Source organism: Nuphar pumila, chromosome 3, assembly GCF_984573655.1.
Source record: "Nuphar pumila chromosome 3, dmNupPumi1.hap1.1, whole genome shotgun sequence".
NCBI classification, from domain to species: domain Eukaryota; kingdom Viridiplantae; phylum Streptophyta; class Magnoliopsida; order Nymphaeales; family Nymphaeaceae; genus Nuphar; species Nuphar pumila.
Genome location: NC_143251.1, coordinates 138,606,292 through 138,624,726, shown reverse-complemented (window position 1 = coordinate 138,624,726; position 18,435 = coordinate 138,606,292). Strand labels below are relative to the sequence as shown.

At 38.7% G+C, this 18,435-nt stretch overlaps 1 protein-coding gene across 1 annotated transcript in view; it reads right to left on the bottom strand.

Annotated features, from left to right (window-relative positions):
• LOC149844046 (U1 small nuclear ribonucleoprotein A-like) overlaps positions 1–18,435 on the bottom strand; it is a 53,754-nt gene that overhangs the window by 11,921 nt on the left and 23,398 nt on the right. Inside the window, exon 3 of the mRNA XM_090000281.1 lies at positions 18,189–18,282. Coding sequence (XP_089856407.1) covers positions 18,189–18,282 — 94 coding nt within the window. The remainder of the gene's footprint in view (positions 1–18,188; positions 18,283–18,435) is intronic.

Sequence of the window (18,435 nt, the reverse complement as noted above, 5' to 3'; positions counted from 1 at the left end):
GTTTTGTTTAAAACAAAACCCCCCTGTGCGCCGCAACCCCCACCGCGCATTCGACCCGATAAGGGAAACCCATCGGGGTTTCCCCTTTTGTCGCCCCTCCCCGAGCTCTTTAAGAGCGTTGCGGGAGGGGAGGATCGATGCCCCACCCCCCTTCTCGTTCCCTGCAAGCGACAACCTCGCCGGCAACCCCGATCGACGCCCCCTCCTTCCCTGTGCACGCCGCCCTCGATCTCCTTGCGACGATCCCCTCCTTCTCTGCGCTCGCCACTGCCGCCGTCACTGCGCCCCACGCCGACGCCGGCCACCGCTCCCAGGTACGCCACTCCACCTTCTCCTCCTCCCCCTCCCATCTCCCTCTCTGTCACCTCGCCAGGACGCCGGCAGGCGGCGCACGGCCCCTGCCGCGCCCTCCCATCTCCCTCCTTGCCCATTGGAGACCCGACAGGGGGCCTACAGGGCCCTTGTCGTCCCCTTCTCTCTTTTGGGGTGCGTCGGAGTGCCGGCAGGGGCCAATGGCCCCTGCGGACCCCCCCTTTTCTCTTCCTTGTGGGAGATCGGGCGACCGACAGGAGGTCGGTCGTCCCCCTGTCTCCCGACCCCTCTTCTTTTAAAACCCAGCAGGGGCCGATGGCCCCTGCCATTTCTTTTCAAGCCCGACAGGGGCCTTTGGCCCCTGTCACCCTCCCCTCTGCCATGATCTGCAAAGGGGTCGGCAGGAGGCTGATGGCTCCTGCCGCCCCGATCCCTCTCTCGTCGGTAGGGGCTCAACCCCTGTCGATTCGCTGCCGTCGGCAGAGGTGCGACCCCTGCCGCTTCGCTGCCGTCGGCAGGGGCTCGACCCCTGCCGCTTTAGTGCTGTCGGCAGGGGCTAGCCTCTGCCATTTCACTGTCGTTGGCAGGGGTGCGACCCCTGCCGCTTCAGTGTTGTCGGCAGGGGTGCGACCCCTGCCGCTTCAGTGCTGTCTGCAGGGGCTCGCCCCCTGCCGCCTCGCTATATTTTTTACTTTGGCTCATTCCCTGCCGCCCCGTTGTCGTCGGCAGTCGGGGGATCACTCCGTGCCGCCTAATCCTACCCTTGCCCCGTTGCACCATTAATTATATTAGCATAATTGAATATCTTTTTCACACTCTTGCAGATTGTTGCAATAGGTCCCGTTCGTGTTCCGCGGCCCGATCCTCGTATTATCCTCACGCGTAGGCATACACAGCTGCACGACATCCCAAGGTAGGGTAAAGTCGCACAAAAGGCAATTGATGAACCTAATTAAGTTAAAATAATTAAGATGTCCATGCTGGATATACTTAAATTTATATTGCTTCTGCATTGCATATTTTCTTGTCTGCATAATTATGAGTTCGAGTACGGTTGTACTCTTCGAGTATTAATTTGCGTATTTGCTTATGTGGTTGAAGGTGGTTTCGTACTTTTTGCAATACTTATGCCCTTAATTGCTTGCATATATACTTGCTTGTACGTTCCTATGGGTTGATGTACAATTTCATTCTTCGATTATTATTTTGCATGGTTGCTTATGAGTTGAGGTGTGGTTTCGTATTTCTTGAAATACATATGCCCTTGTTTGCTTGCATACATTTTTCCTGCATGTTTCCTTTGAGTGAGGTACGACTTCGTGTCTCGTGTATTACTTATGACCTTATGTGTTTGCCTATCTAACTGGTCAAGGTATGGTTTCGGTACCTCGTGTGTTACTTATGTGCGTTTCGCTCGATGTGCGGCATTGCAAGTCAAGAGTTGCTTGTTGTCAGGTTATAACCTGCATATGCTCATATTTATGGTAAATATGTACTTACATAAACGTAGTCTTGTGCCTATCCTGATATCACTTGTTTTCAAAAACACTAGAAGTTGTGTTTGTGCGTTGTAGTTCTTTAAAAGCGAGTTTCCTTCTGTCAACCCAGTGCTCTTCAAATTGCACAACTTTTGCAAAGTTAAGTTTTAGGTCTTGTAGGATTGCGAAGTCACATTTGGCCCCTCCCAAGTCCACACACTTGGGAGAAATGTTTTATAACCTTGATTCAAGTGGCGGCTCATTTTGTATAACCCCGATCAGGGGCATGAGCATATGAATGAGTGGGGGTTCTGATGAAGGACCCATTCTTTATTTATCAATCTAGTATCACATGTAGATACTAAGATAAATTTTGGATGTAAGATTGATAGTGTTGTGCCTTGCGTGAATGACTTAATGTGGCATTATGGATTTTAAGGACGAATCGTGCCAAATGAGCACTCCTATATTCTTTGAATTGTTATGAAGTTGTGTGTTGGGTATTCCTCTTGAGAAGCCCACAGACCTCCATGGTTCAGTATAGCGTACTTTTAGACATGCACAACATGTTAAGTACTTTGTTGATCGGACGAGAGGTCCGAGATGACCTTGCATCATGAAATATGAAAAATGTTGTTGAAGTGAATTCAAGACTTATCTTGCCATGATGTGTTGTATTAATTCTTTTGCAGATAATATCTGTTGGGGTTTCTCTTGTGGAACCATTTCCCTTTCATCGTAGTCGTACTTTTAACAAGTACGATCGTACTTTTTGACAAATACGTCTTCTTACGTTGCGATGATTGGATGAGTAGGTTGTGGCAACCTCGATGAGTGCAAATAACAAAATGTTGTGATCACCTAAATAAGTGATGTTTTCGCCTTCACCGGCAAGATACTCGAGTTGGTCGAAAGACCAGAGTATGTAGAATGAGTCTTCAGTTAACTACCCCTGATGTACTCATTCGAATCGCTGACTCCTGTCAGGAGAGAGGACAAGAAGGTACAAAACTTCGATGGACAGGCCATTAATGGCAGTTACGAGCAAAAGACTCGGCTTCCCCAGTCATCGGAGTTAGGGAAATGAGACTACCATAATTATCCTAGGTGGTAGCTCTCCATGTTTGGGATGCATCCATTGTTTATGCTGCTTTGGGGATTTCTCTCTTGGTCACCGACCGTCCCCTTAGGTGCGGACTCAGTCAGCTATCCGGGTTATCATAAAATACATAGCATAATAAACCCTCGGATCAGTCTAGGCTGTTTCTAGAGTCGTGCCTTGTGCGTACCCGCTTGGCCAGTTAATATCGAAACATAATTTAAATCCGATCACACAATGTGTTCAGTTATGCACGTATGAAAGTTATAGGGTACAACAGGTTCAATACTTATGGAATTGTGTGTGTGGTTGATGAAGCATTGTATTTTGCTAGTTAACTTTCTTGTGCAGTGTTTTGCTTGTAATAGTTAGCTTACTTGTGCCAGTAAGATGCTAGTAATAATTTTAGCATTATGCTCATGATAGTTTGCTCTATGAATCTGTTGAAATTAAATTGCTATATAATTGTCTGTCTACTTGACATATTAAATTATTCTGCTTAATTATGTTATATATTGTCCTGTCTGTGCACCTACCAGTTTTTAGTGAAACTGACCCATTTTATGGGCAGGTTTTGGATAGGTAATACAGTCTGCGATGACACGATGGCGTGATGAGGTCAAGATAGAGCTCTTTCCCTGACGTTTCGCTCCTGAGGACATGTTGGTAAATTCTGTATAATGTGTGTTTCAAAATTTCTCTTTTATTAAACCGTGAGTTAATAAAACTGTTTTAGTAAGCTTCTTCTTGGTTTCAACAAACGAATTCTCAATTATTGAAACTCTGTTTCTAAACCATTTGATTTCAATGGTTGTGCGAGATTTGACAAAAGGAAAGTTTACGCTGTAATGTGCTCAAGATCCATTGACTTGTGGTTTTAAAAAATATCATTTTCCGCTGAACTATTATTTAAACTCTGATTATTGTATGATTTCAAAGCTTCCTAAACTATTCTAAAAAGTTACAAGTCTTGGATTTTTGGGGCGTTACATAAAAGAAGATACATATACATATATATATATATATTTCATATATGTGTATGTATTCATCTACTTGTATATATAAAATATATATTTCTTTATTGTATTGGCTGTAGGGGTATTTTAGTCATTTCTACATTTTACGCATATTCATGTTTTTGAATATGATTGTAATTCCTCATTTTTATTTTTTTATTTTTTTAGTTTTTTTCATTTCTTATTTTTTTATATATAATGTTTTTGTACATAGTCAGTGGCCGGCTGTGTACAATGTACAACAGTCAGCCATTGACTGTGTACACAGTTTTAAAAATATAGACGTTGGGTTGATTCCCAACGTCTCTAATAAGAGCTGTTGGGAATAACCCAACGTCTCTTAAGTTTGCTTATAAATAAGGCTACGTGAGCCCATTGTATGTATTATTAGAGTAAGGAGTTGTCTCCTTAAGCTTGTAAACACTGTGCATTTATTGCACTTTATTTGGTGTAAAGCTTATAAACACTATGCATTTATTGCACTTCTTTTGTGGTGTAAAGCTTATAAACACTGTGCATTTATTTTGTGTATTGAGTATTTGAAGTATAAAGTTATTTGAAAACTTGATTATTTGCAAGGATTCTTCACATGGTATCAGAGCCTCGTTGAAGAAGAAGAATTGTAATTCTCCTCCATTTGAATACCTCGAAAAGCATGCCTTCAAGCTTTTTGAGATCGAAGTGGATCATCTTCTTCGGGCAATATTTTAGAAGCCTCTTTTATCAAGAAAGACGCGAAAAATACTTGAGGTACGTATTATTTCTTGTCTTCTTTCCTCTCTAATGGGCGAAAAAGACTCACATTTCTCTTTTGGGTTTAAGCTTAATGGCTCAAACTATCATGTTTGGGCCGGTAATATGGAAGCCCATATTAAAGGAAATGGGCTTTGGGGTTACATTCATGGATCAATACCGGAACCCAAAATCACCATCATTGAAAAAGGGGATATTAAGATCCTTGAAGGGGATGAAAGACAAAAGGCTCTTGAGGAATATTCTAAAAAGCATGATGATTGGGAAATGAAGAACTTCAAGATCTTATCTTGGATTTTTTCATCCGTTGAGACCAAGATAAACGCCAATATCATCAAATTTAAAAAAGCTTCCGAAGCTTGGTTGTATCTTGAGAAAATGTACACTTCAAGAGACTTATCTCACAAGTACTTTCTCCAAAAGAGGGCTTTGACCCTCCAACAAAATGAAATGACCATTCGGGAGTACTTTGCCGAATTATCCTCTATTTGGGACGAGCTTGCCATCCTTGAACCAAAATGGAGTGGAGAAGCAATCGAATTAAGGCACAAACAACTTGAAGAAGACTGATTCTTCAATTTTCTAAATGGACTTAGACCCGAATTTGAACAAGTTCGGTCCTCTCTTCTCTCCGCTTTCACATCTCCCTCACTTGAAGATGTAATCACCAAGCTAAGTGGTGAAGAAACCCGTATGGGGATTAGCAAGAATAATCCCAGCATTCTTGTTACCTCTTCTACTCAAGAAGATAGTGAAATGGTTAATGTCGTATCAAGACCGGGGAATAACGTGAAGACCTATAGACCTCTTCATTTCAAGAACCAAGGTCAAGGAGGAAATGATCGGTATGGCAAAAGAGACTATAGCAAATTGAATCGCCACTTTTGTAAAGAACCAAGACATATCAAACCTATGTGTCCTAAATGGAAGAAATTAATTGCAACGGCCATGGCATCCCAAGCAGAAGAACGACCTTCATTATCAAGTGAGTCTCTTTCCCTTCAACAAATCGTAGAGGCATTGCAACCTCTTTTCAAGGGAGGCATTTCTGGAGCCGCCATGTCATCTTCTTCCCCCGGTAAGACATCTTGGCTTTTAGATTCCGGGGCATCCTTTCACATGACCCTTAGTACTTGCTCTCTTTCAAATTTTTCTAATTTTTTTTTCCATCCTTTGTCTCAACCGCGGATGGAACACCTCTTGAGATTAAAGGAATAAGCAATTTTAAAAGACAAGACCTCTTTGTTCCAAAAAATCGTCTTATCCCAAAACTTAATTTAAATCTTCTTTCCGTCTCCCAACTCTCGGACCATGGTTGCGATATAAAATTCTCTTCTAATAAATGTTGGATATAGGATCGCCAGTCTGGGAGATTGATTGGGGAAGGCTCTAGAAGAGGAGACCTCTACTACGTTGATTTTCTTCAAGTTCCCAAGAGTCAATTTTGTAATGTTGTTCAAAACAAAGATATCCATGTATGGCATAAGAGATTGGGTCATCCCAATATTGTTAAAATCTCCTATCTGCCTTTTATTAAACATCTTTGTAAAAGCGATTTTCTATGTAATGAATGTATTCTTGGGAAAATGAAATGTTTGCCTTTTCCTCAAAGATCCATGTTTACGACAAAACCATTTGAAATTGTCCATTCCGATGTATGGGGTCCGGCTCCTGTGATGTCAAAGGGAGGATTTTCATACTATGTGATTTTTGTGGATGACTACACTAGATTTTATTGGATTTATTTTCTTAAACATAAACATGAAGTTTTTTCAACTTTTAAAAGTTTTCATATGATGATTTCAAATCAATTCAATGGATGCCTAAAAATCCTTAGGTCCGACTCTAGAAGAGAATACCTCTCAAATGAATTCAAAAGTTATCTTGAAAATTTTGGTATTCTTCACCAAAAATCTTGTCTGAAAACCCCCCAACAAAATGGGTTAGCCGAACGAAAGCATAGGCACATCATTGAAACAACTAGGACTTTACTCATTTCACAAAACATTCCAAAGAATCTCTGGGCTGAGGCAGCCCTTACCTCTGTCTATCTCATAAACAGACTTCCATCGAAAAATTTAAGCAAAATTTCTCCCTTTGAAAAATTACACGAAAATGAATCTGATTATAGCAGGTTAAGGGTCTTTGGGTGTAAATGTTTTGTTCTTACTGATAAGAATGACAAACTTTCTCCTACGGCCATTCCTTGTGCCTTTCTTGGCTATTCTGAAACCCAAAAGGGTTTTCGTTGTTATGATGTCAAAAGTGATAAACTGTATGTTTCCAGAAATGTGAGTTTTTTGGAAAATCTTAGTGGATTTGAACGTTGTGAATCTCATAATGAAAACGTGGATTATTCTTTTCTATTTGATTTACTGAATAAAGACGAGGATACTAGTGATGATGAGTCAGATCAAAGTAACTCAAATGAATTTAAAAGTGAAGAAAACATCCCCTTGCTCCCTTCATCACATCAACATATTGATGAAGGATTACCTAGAGACCCTATCACCTATACTCATAGAGATCGAAACAACTTTAGAAGTGCTCTTGAAAGATATAATGATGCTAGTCCAAGTACTCCTCAGAGCGAAGTGATCCCTCGTAGAACCGAAAGAAGTAGAAAGACTCCTATGTTCATTTTCTATGACTCTTTTTCACCTAAATATAGGGCCTGCCTTAGTGCCATTCACTCTTATATAGAACCTAGAAATTTTGAAGAAGCACGAAAGTGCCCTGAATGGATTAGTGCAATGGACAATGAACTTGAGGCTATGAGAAAAGCCAAAACTTGGGAGTTTCAAAATCTTCCTAAAGGTAAGAAAACAATAGGGTGCAGATGGGTTTTCAAAGTAAAGACTAAAAGTGATGGATCCCTTGAAAGATATAAAGCTCGTTTGGTTGCAAAATGATATAGTCAAGAGTATGGTATTGACTACGAAGAAACTTTTGCTCCTGTAGCTCGTATGGACACTGTGTGATGTCTTATAACCGTTGCTTCTATCAACAAGTGAAACATCTATCAAATGGATGTTAAAAATGCTTTTTTAAATGACGATTTAAACGAAGAAGTTTATATGGATGCTCCACCTGGAATAGAGACTCCTAAGGGAAAAGTGCTTCGTCTTCAAAAAGCACTTTATGGTCTAAAACAAACCCCCAAAGCTTGGTATGATAGGTTTAACTCTGTAATGATTGAAAATGGATTTTCCTCTTGCTTTACTGACACTGCTCTATTTGTTAGAAAATCCAATGCAGAGATTGTGATTTTATTATTATATGTTGATGACATGCTCGTCACCGGGAGTGATTCTAACGGGGTTAAGAGTATAAAATCTATCTTGAAAGATAAATTTGAAATGTCTGATTTGGGTTTTCTAACTTATTTTTTGGGGATTGAAGTAGCATACTCCCTTAGAGGATATTTCTTATCTCAAACTAAGCTTGCTTCTGAGATCATTGACAGGTCAGGTATTACAGATGAGAAGTTTTGTGAAACTCCTGCAGTAGTAGGGGCAAAAATGAAAATTGATGATGGGGTTCTCCTTTCGGATCCTACACCCTACAGACAGCTTGTAGGATCATTGATGTATCTGAGTATTACCAGACTAGATATATCCCATGCAGTCCATACTGCAAGTCAGTTTCAGCATGCGCCTACATCAGTTCACATGAGTATCATCTTGCGAGTCGTAAGATACATAAAAGGCACACTAAATAAGGGAGTATTCTTATCCTCTTCTTCTGAATTAAAATTAATTGCTTATACTGACTCTGACTGGGGAGGTGACCCAAATAACCGTCACTCCACCACTGGTTTTTGTGTGTTTTTAAGAGACTCGCTGATTTCATGGAGATGTAAGAAGCAGCAAAAAGTGTCTCTATCCTCAACAAAAGTTGAATATCGTGCCATGGCGACTACTACCATGGAAATTGTATGGATTCATCAGCTATTAGAAGACATGGGGATCTCAATAGCAGGGCCCACCAAGCTATGCTGTGACAACAAGAGTGCAATATACATTGCCAAAAATCACAGTTTTCATGAGCGGACTAAACACATTGAGATGGACTGTCACTATGTTCGGGAAGCGTATCTGAAAGGAGTTATAGATCTTCCATATGTAACTTCAAAATATCAGTTGGCAGATTTCTTCACCAAAGCTTTGTGTGCTCTGCGGTTCAATTTCCTCCTTGGCAAACTTTCGATCATCTTGCCCTAAGTTTGAGGGGGGTGTTAAATTGTAATTTATAAGACAATGTATTTTCTATATATATTTTATATATATAAAAGAAGATACATATACATATATATATTTCATATATGTATATGTATTCATCTACTTGTATATATAAAATATATATTTCTTTATTGTATTGGTTGTAGGGGTATTTTAGTCATTTCTACATTTTACGCATATTCATGTTTTTTAATATGATTGTAATTCCTCATTTTTATTTTTTTATTTTTGTAGTTTTTTTCATTTCTTATTTTTGTTTTTTTATATAATGTTTTTGTACACAATCAGTGGCTGACTGTGTACAGTGTACAACAGTCAGCCATTGACTGTGTACACAGTTTTAAAAATATAGATGTTGGGTTGATTCCCAACGTCTCTAATAAGAGTTGTTGGGAATAGCCCAACGTCTCTTAAGTTTGCTTATAAATAAGGCTACGTGAGCCCATTGTATGTATTATTAGAGTAAGGAGTTGTCTCCTTAAGCTTGTAAACACTGTGCATTTATTGCACTTTATTTGGTGTAAAGCTTATAAACACTATGCATTTATTGTACTTCTTTTGTGGTGTAAAGCTTATAAACATTGTGCATTTATTTTGTGTATTGAGTATTTGAAGTATCAAGTTATTTGAAAACTTGATTGTTTGCAAGGATTCTTCACAATCCAGGGGGTTGTTCCATGTAGACTTCCTCCTTCAAATCTCCATGCAAAAACGCATTCTTAACATCAAGCTGACTCAACTTCCATCCATGTTCAACTGCCAGGGAAATAATAATTCGAATCGTTCCCATTCTCACTACAGGACTGAATGTTTCATCATAATCTTGTCCTGCTTCTTGAGTGAACCCTTTCGCAACCAGTCTCGCCTTGTATCGTTCAATTGTTCTGTCTGGTTTATACTTTATTATGTAGACCCATTTACATCCAACAACATTTTTGTCAGGTGGTCTAGAGACAATTTCCCAGGTACTGCATTCATGTAATGCTTGTATTTCTTCATTCATGGCTTCTACCCATTTAGTAGAAGTAGTTGCCTGATAATACATGATAGGTTCATCTTCCTTATTCAGAGCAGTTAAGAAGAGCTGAAAGCCCAAGGAGAAGTTGTTATAACTGACCCACCTATCAATGGGATGTCGCATGCGATTAGATCTTCTGGCCTCAAGAATATGAGAGGTAGGTGCAGCTGCTGAGATGTGATTTAAAAGATCTGGCGTTGTTGTTCTCTGTCTAGTATAGCAAATGCCCTTGTATCTGCCCAGTTCAGGTGGTATTTCTTCCCCATTCTGTAATCCCGGTATTTCTTCCTCATTCTGTAATCCCAATGTGCCAATATTCTCAGGTATTTCTTCTTCCTGCTGCCCACAATCTGGAGAGCAGACTTCATTGGAACTAGCAAAAAGTTCTGAATTCAGCCAAGGATAATAAAATTCGGTAGTGGTACACGGCATATCCGATGTGTCAGCTTTGTGATCAAAATTGTGTTCATCAAAGACTACATTTCTTGAGATTCTGATACGTCTGTTGACAGGGTCGTAACACCTATATTCTTTGTAATTGTCGGCATATCCCACAAATCTACACTTCTGAGCCTTGTCCTGAAACTTGTTTCTTAGAGACTGATCAATATGCACATAACAAACACATCCAAAGGCACGCAAATCGTGATAACTGGGATGAGCTCCAAAAAGGCAGTAATAGGGAGATTTATTTTCTAGAACAACCATAGGCAATCTATTGATCACATGCACGACAAAATGAAAAGCTTATGTCCACAGATTAATGGGAAGGTTGCTATCATGGATCATACTCATGGCACTTTCAACGATATGCCTGTGTTTTTGCTCAGCAATCCCATTTTGTTGAGGGGTGTGAGGGCAGGACACTCTTCTTCCTATCCCATTATTTTGAAGAAAAGAAATAAAGTCACTAGATAAGAACTCCCCCTCTATCATATTGGATAATTGGATGGACTCAGAAAATTGATTTCTTACTAAGGAAAGAAAGTTTTGAAACAAAAGAAAAAGTTCCGATTTACTTTTTATGAAGTATATCCAGGTGTATCGAGAATAGCTATCAACAAAGATTAGGTAGTATCTGCTCCCAGATACAAAGACAACTGGGGCAGGTCTCCATACATCATAACATATTACCTCAAAAGGCTTCGAAGCTCTCTTATTAATAGAATGGAAAGGCAATACATGATTTTTGCATAAAAAACAACTGGAACACTTTTGGCTTTTCTCATCCACATTGAGACTTTCTTTTGGAATGAGATTATTAGAAACAAGTTTCTCAATAAAATGACTCCCACAATGTCCTAATCGACTATGCCATAAGGCTTATTACATTCAGAAATACTAAAAACATTTGCTGAAGAAAAAGAACACGACTCTAATGGAGACTTCGAATCCGGATGAATAGGGTGGACGGGATGACATGGAGCTTCTTCAAAGACGTACATATTGCCTCGTCTCTTTCCTTCAGCAAATGTTTCCCTCGTGCAAAGGTCCTTGACCTGCACAGAGAAGGGAGTGAATTCGACTGAAGCATAATTGTCATCAACAAGCTTAGAAACAAAGACAATATTCTTCTTGATATTTGGAGCATGAAGGACATCAGTAAGTTCAAGAGTAGAATGTGACATGGGAATGACAGATTTTCCAACATGAGAAACAGAATGGGAGGATCCATCTCCAGTGACAATTTTACTCTTGCCAAAATAAGGGATAGGTTTAAAAAGTTTACCTGCATCACCAGTCACGTGAGTTGCTGCCCCTGAGTCAACGAACCATGTGCCTTGATCATTCTACTTTAATTTCAATTCTGACAGGGCAGATATTAACAGATCTTTAATCTCTCCATTGTCTCTGATATTAGTGGACTTTCTTTTTTGTTCTGTCTGTGGAGCCTTTCCTTTATTTTCGGGATTGTGCCAACAATTTGCCTTGATATGTCCCCTTTTGTTACAAAGAAAGCAAGTGGGGATGGACCTTTGTCCCTGAGGGATATTTGGAGTGGGAAGCAATCCACGACCTCCGTGTCCATTTCGCCCTTGTCCTCGACCATAAGTCACTCTGTGACAAGAACTTCTTGGGAATTTGAATGAGCATGTGTTTCTTCAGAAAATCCCTTCAAGGTCATTTCATACTGTATCAATTTAGCTCGCAACTCATCAAAAGTAGGAAGAGTAGGCAAGCACAATAGTGAAGTGACGATCATATTATAGTCGTGTCTCAATCCACTCAGAGTTTGTTGCACCATGTCACTGTCACTCACGACACATCCTATAACTGCAAGTTGGTCTATAATAGTCTTCATCCTGTTGAGATATTCCATGATGGTCATGGAATCCTTTTTTAGCATCTGAAATTCCCTCTTGAAAAAAACCATTCTCGCCTGTGAAACTTGTGAATATGTCTGAACCAATTTCTTCCAAAGTTGTAGAGTTGTACAATTGTCGGGAATTGCAACAAGGACCTCTTGAGACATGGTAGAAGTGATGTATGCAACCATTGACTGATCTTTCCTTTCCCAGTTGAGGTACTCTACATTTTTGACATACACAATTGAGCTCGCCCCTTTATCATCTTTCTCTTCTCTCGTAACGAATTCTAGCGGAACTGAAGTGGTTCCATCCAGGTGACCTAAGAGACCTTGGCTCCTTATAAAAGGAATGATTTGTCTCTTCCAGATCAAGAAGTTTGAGGTGTTTAACTTTTCGGAAATGAGTTAATTGAGAAAGCTTGAAGAAAGACTCGATTAAGAAGAATAAGAATCCATGAAAAAAGGTAAATTTAACAAGAGTGATCACAAAGTGCTCAGTCTTCAGCCAGAGAAGTTTGCTGATTTTTTTTTTGGCTGAGTAACCCTTAAGACTGACAATCGGAGGCTGTCAGATTTAAGGGGAATCAGACCTAAGATTTCCCTTGCACTTTTAAGATTGAAATTGACGTAATAGAAGTAAAAAAATTGAATCAGAGTACTAATCTAAAAGACTTTTCAGCTGTGACAACTAGAGAACTAGAAGAGGAGACACTTGAAAAGGAAAGGAGAAAATCAGATTTTAAAAAAAAAAACGCTGTTACACAGCAAAGAGCACTTAGTATCTCAGATCTGACGCAACTTTACTGTCAAATCTGAATACACACAGTAGGTAGCAAAAGGGGTTGGGCAGAAAAGAAAAAAAACTGGTGCGCAAGATCTGGAAATACCACGTGAAACAGAAGGTCGGGAAGAATCTAAAGAAACTTGGAATCAAAGGTTTGAGGTGTTGGTGCAAAAGGATTCACGTGAAACAGGAGGTCGGGAAGAATCAAGGTTTCACGTGAATGGTGAATTGATTTCAGCGATTCACGTGAAACAGAATTTCTTTTCCCTTTTTTTGAGATGCACAGGATGTCCGTGAATGATGATTCACGTGAATACCAGACTCACGTGGGTATAAAATCACCAGAGAGGAAGTAGAAAGAAGATGGAGAAACGCGAGGTAGAGAGAAATAAAAGAAATTGAGAAAGAGAAGAACGACAGGAGAAAGTGGAGACCTCAAACCTCTTATCGGTCGATCGCACCTTTCGGAAGACTCTTCAACCCTAGACGGATCTTTGCTTTGATACCATGTGAGAATCTACTCAGGAACCTGTAGAGAAAGGAGAAAGGGGATAGAAGAAAAAAGAGGTATGCGGCTGTCACGATTTCTGTGTCTCAGAAATCGTGACCTAAAGTGCATATTAATATGTTTGAGTGTACATTGGGTCTGGGTCTGGTATAATATCCAGACCCAAAGTAAAATAAAGGTATACAAAGGTTATACACAGAAGACAGTACATAGATGGACTCGGGTCTGGTATAAGATCCAGACCCAACACACTTTTTCACTATGATCAAGACCTTAATATTCTTGATGATAAGCACATGCACACACGCACAATAAGAACAATTTAGAACACTTGTGCACAACGGCACAATCCACTAAATCTCACAAATGCACACAAGCATAAAAATAAGGAACTTGTATTGAAGAAATTGGAGAGCATAAGCTCCAAAAAGAATGCTTTACAAAGGGGAGAAGACCCCTATTTATAACACAAAAGGGGGGCCTTGGAGGGGCCCCAATGTGATCGTTGGAGCCCCTCCAACGCTCACAAATGTAACTGTTGGAGGCGCCAAACGATCATATTGGGTCCCTCTCAAGGCAAACCAAAAAGAATAAAAAAGAAAATTACATGCACATTCCAAATGAAATATGCGCAAAAATGAAAAAAACCAAAATACCCCTACGGCTGACATATATATATATATATATATATATATATATATATATATATATATATATATATATATATATATATATATATATATGTATCTTCTTTATATATATAAAATATATATATGGGCATTACAATGATAATGGATTACAATTTAACACCCCCCCTCAAACTTAGGGCATGATGATCGAAAGTTTGCCAAGAAGAAAGTTGAATCGCGGAGAACACAGAGCTTTGGTGAAGAAATTTGCCGACTGATATTCTGAAGTTACATACAGAAGATCTATGACTCCTTTGAGATATACTTCACGAACATAGTGACAGTCCATCTCAATGTGTTTAGTCCGCTCATGAAATGTATGATTTTGAGCAATATAAATTGCACTCTTATTATCATAATATAGCTTGGTGGGCCCTTCAACATTGATCCCCAAGTCTTCTAATAGCTGATGAATCCATACAATTTCCATGGTAGTAATTGCTATGGTGCGATATTCAGCTTCAATAGAGGATAAAGACACTTTTTGTTGTTTTTGCATCTCCATAAGATCAACGAGTCTCCTAAAAACACACAAAAACCAGTGGTGGAGTGACGGTTATTTGGGTCACCTCTCCAGTCAGAGTCAGTATAAGCAATTAATTTCAATTCAGAAGAGGAGGATAAGAATACTCCCTTGTTTAGTGTACCCTTTATGTATCTTACAATCCGCAAGATGGCACTCATGTGAACTAATGTTGGTGCATGTTGGAACTGACTTGCAGTATGAACTGCATGAGAAATATCTGGTCTAGTAATACTTAGATACATCAATGATCCCACAAGCTTTCGGTAGGGGGTGGGATCAGAGACAGGAATACCATCATCAATCTTCATTTTGGCTTCCACTATAACAAGAGTTTCAAAAACCTTATCATCCGTAATACCTGACCTATCAATAATCTCAGAGGCAAGCTTAGTTTGAGATAAAAAATACCCTTTATAAGAGTATGCTACTTCAATACCCAAAAACTAAGTTAGGAATCCCAAATCAGACATTTCAAATGTATCCTTCAAAATTGATTTTATGCTTTTAAGCCCTTTAGAATCACTTCCGGTTATAAGCATATCATCAACATATAAAAGCAGAATGACAATCCCTGCATTGGTTTTTCTAACAAATAAGGCAGTGTCAGTGAAACAGGATGAAAAACCATTTTCTAACATTACGGAGTTAAACCTATCATACCAAGCTTTGAGGCTTGTTTTAAACCATAAAGTGCTTTGCGAAAACGAAGTATTTTTCCCTTTGGAGTCTTCATTCCTGGTGGAACATCCATATATACTTTTTCATTCAGATCACCATTTAGGAAGGCGTTTTTAACGTCCATTTGATAGATGCTCCATCTATTGATTGAGGCAACGGTGATGAGACATCGGACAGTGACCATCCGGGCCATAGGGGCAAAAGTTTATTCATAGTCAATCTCATATTCTTAACTATATCCCTTAGCAACTAATATTCATCGCTTTTAGTTTTTACTTTAAATACCCATCTACATCCTATTGTTTTCTTACCCTTAGAAAGATCTTGAAATTCTCAAGTTTTGGCTCTTCTTAGATCACCAAGTTCATTCTCCATAGTTCCTACCCATTCATAACATTTTCGTGCTTCCTCAAGTTGTTTGTGTCTAAACTCGATAGCTTCACCACTCCATTTGGGTTCAAGCATAGCAAGCTCGTCCCAAATAGAAGATAATTCGGCAAAGTATTCCCAAATAGTCATCTCATTTTGTTGTAAGGTCAAAGCCCTCTTTTGAAGGTAGTATTTGTGTGATAGATCTCTCAAAGTATACATTTTTTCAAGATATAGCTAAGCTTCGGAGGCTTTCTTGAATTTGATGATATTCGCATTGATCTTAGTTTCAACAGATGAGAAAAACCATGATAAGATCTTGAAGTTTTTCATTTTCCATTCGTCATGTTTCTTTAAATAATCATCAAAAGCTCTTTGTCTTTCTTCTCCTTCAAGAATCTTTATATCTCCTTTTTCCATAATAGTAATTTTTGGTTCGGATTCCGGTATCGAACCTTGAACATACCCCTAAAGCCCCTTCCCTTTAATATGGGCTTCCATACTACCGGCCCAAACATGATAGTTTGAACCATTGAGTTTAAACCCGAGGGAGGAGTGGGAGTCTTTTTCGCCCATTAGAGATGATAGAAATAAGAAGAAACACGTACCTCAATAGATTTTTAAGTCTTTCTTGACAAAAAAGACTTCTAAAATATTGGCCGAAGGAAATGATCCACTCCAATCTCCAATAGCTTGAAGGCACGTTTTTCGAGGTGACCCAAGAATGTGGAGAATGCACGATCTTTCTTCCTCAAACCCTGCTTTGATACCATGTAAAAGTATCTTCAACAAGATACTATGATCAAGACCTTAATATTCTTGATGATAAGCACGTGCACACACCCACAATAAGAACTCTTTAGAACACTTGTGCACAACGGCACAATCCACTAAATCTCACAAATGCACACAAGCATAAAAATAAGGAACTTGTATTGAAGAAATTGGAGAGCATAAGCTCCAAAAAGAATGCTTTACAAAGGGTAGACCCCTATTTATAACACAAAAGGGGGGCTTGGAGGGGCCCCAATGTGATCGTTGGAGCCCCTCCAACGGTCACAAATGTGACTGTTGGAGGGGCCCAACGATCATATTGGGTCCCTCCCAAGGCAAACCAAAAAGAATAAAAAAGAAAAAAGAAAAAGTAAAAAAGTAGAAAATAAAAAAAGAAATTACATGCACAATCCAAATGGAATATGCGCAAAAATGAAAAAGACTAAAATGCCCCTACGGCTGACATATATATATATATATATATATATATATATATATATATATATATATATATATAATTAGATAGATACATATACATATATATTATATATATGTATCTTTCTTTATATATATAAAATATATATATGGGCATTACAATGATAATGGATTACAATTTAACACATATATGATCAAAAGAAGCAAAAATGCTCTCCTCAGTAACTAGGACAAACCTACTGAAACAATATAACTAGTTGGTGCTACTATTTCCATGGCTGATACAACAGTTTATATGGTCTGGAATCCACGTGTGTCAGAGCCATCAAAGAGGAAGCAAATACCTCCTTAAACCTAAGAGGTTCAAAAGATGAAAAATAATAAATTTAAACCTAAGTAGCACTCAAATAATAAATTTTTTTGAAACTCCATCAATTTAAGATGAAAAATCAGTCTCCCACAAGCAGTGAAACTTATCTCTGGAAATTTCAAGATTTTCACTTGAACTAGTTAACATCTTGCAACAATTTCCGAAGGGCATGTTTGCAATGCCCTGTGATTCTTGGATTTTGTCAACTTCTTGTGATTGCAAATCACAAATCATAGAACTTTCTCAAGTTTAGTGAAAAATGAGAAAATGCAAGTTGTGATTAAGATTATCAATTGAGAATATTTCTCCTTTGAAACCTGTCAAATTTGGTCACAAGACTGACCTTGTGACCAACAGTCACAGCTTTTAGATTCTCAGCTGTGATCTGTCATCCCACTTGTGACCAAAATGCATTCCGACAATTACAACAGTGCATTGATGCTCGAAAGGCATGTTGTTGAATATCTAGTGCCCCTGGACTGTTAACACCTCAATTTTTGTTATTTCGTGCATTAAGCGCTATAAGATATAGTAAGAAACTTGACCAAGCCAAGATTTAGAGAACAGAACCTCCATGATTTGAGTTGTTTGCTATGTTGACCTTGAACTATTTGAGCAGTTGAGATTAAATAACTAATGTATTGTAATATGTTCCAGTCTAATTAGGTGAAATAAGGTGTAAGCAAACAACCTCAATAACATAAGAGATAAGGCAGCCAATAATGAAGACACTTGCAGACGAAGTCAAACTTTAGGTATTAAAAGATTGTAAAAATATCATGCTAACTATAAAACAAGAGTAAAGGTTGCCCATGTCTGATGACGCTGACCTTTATCATCATGTCTTTTTCGCTTTTCTCGTGGAACAAAAGTATCATCAGCTTTTGCTATAACGTCTGACTTGGTCTTTGCATATTTTATCCTCTTTCATCCAAAAAAGGTCAGAGAGAGAGAGAGAGATTAAAATACAGAAAATAGCCTATAAAACAGATCCAAATTATGAAATGAACAGAAAAATTATTGACTTATGATATTTCTGTACATATGGATTCAAGTCCGATCCATGTTTTTATTCTT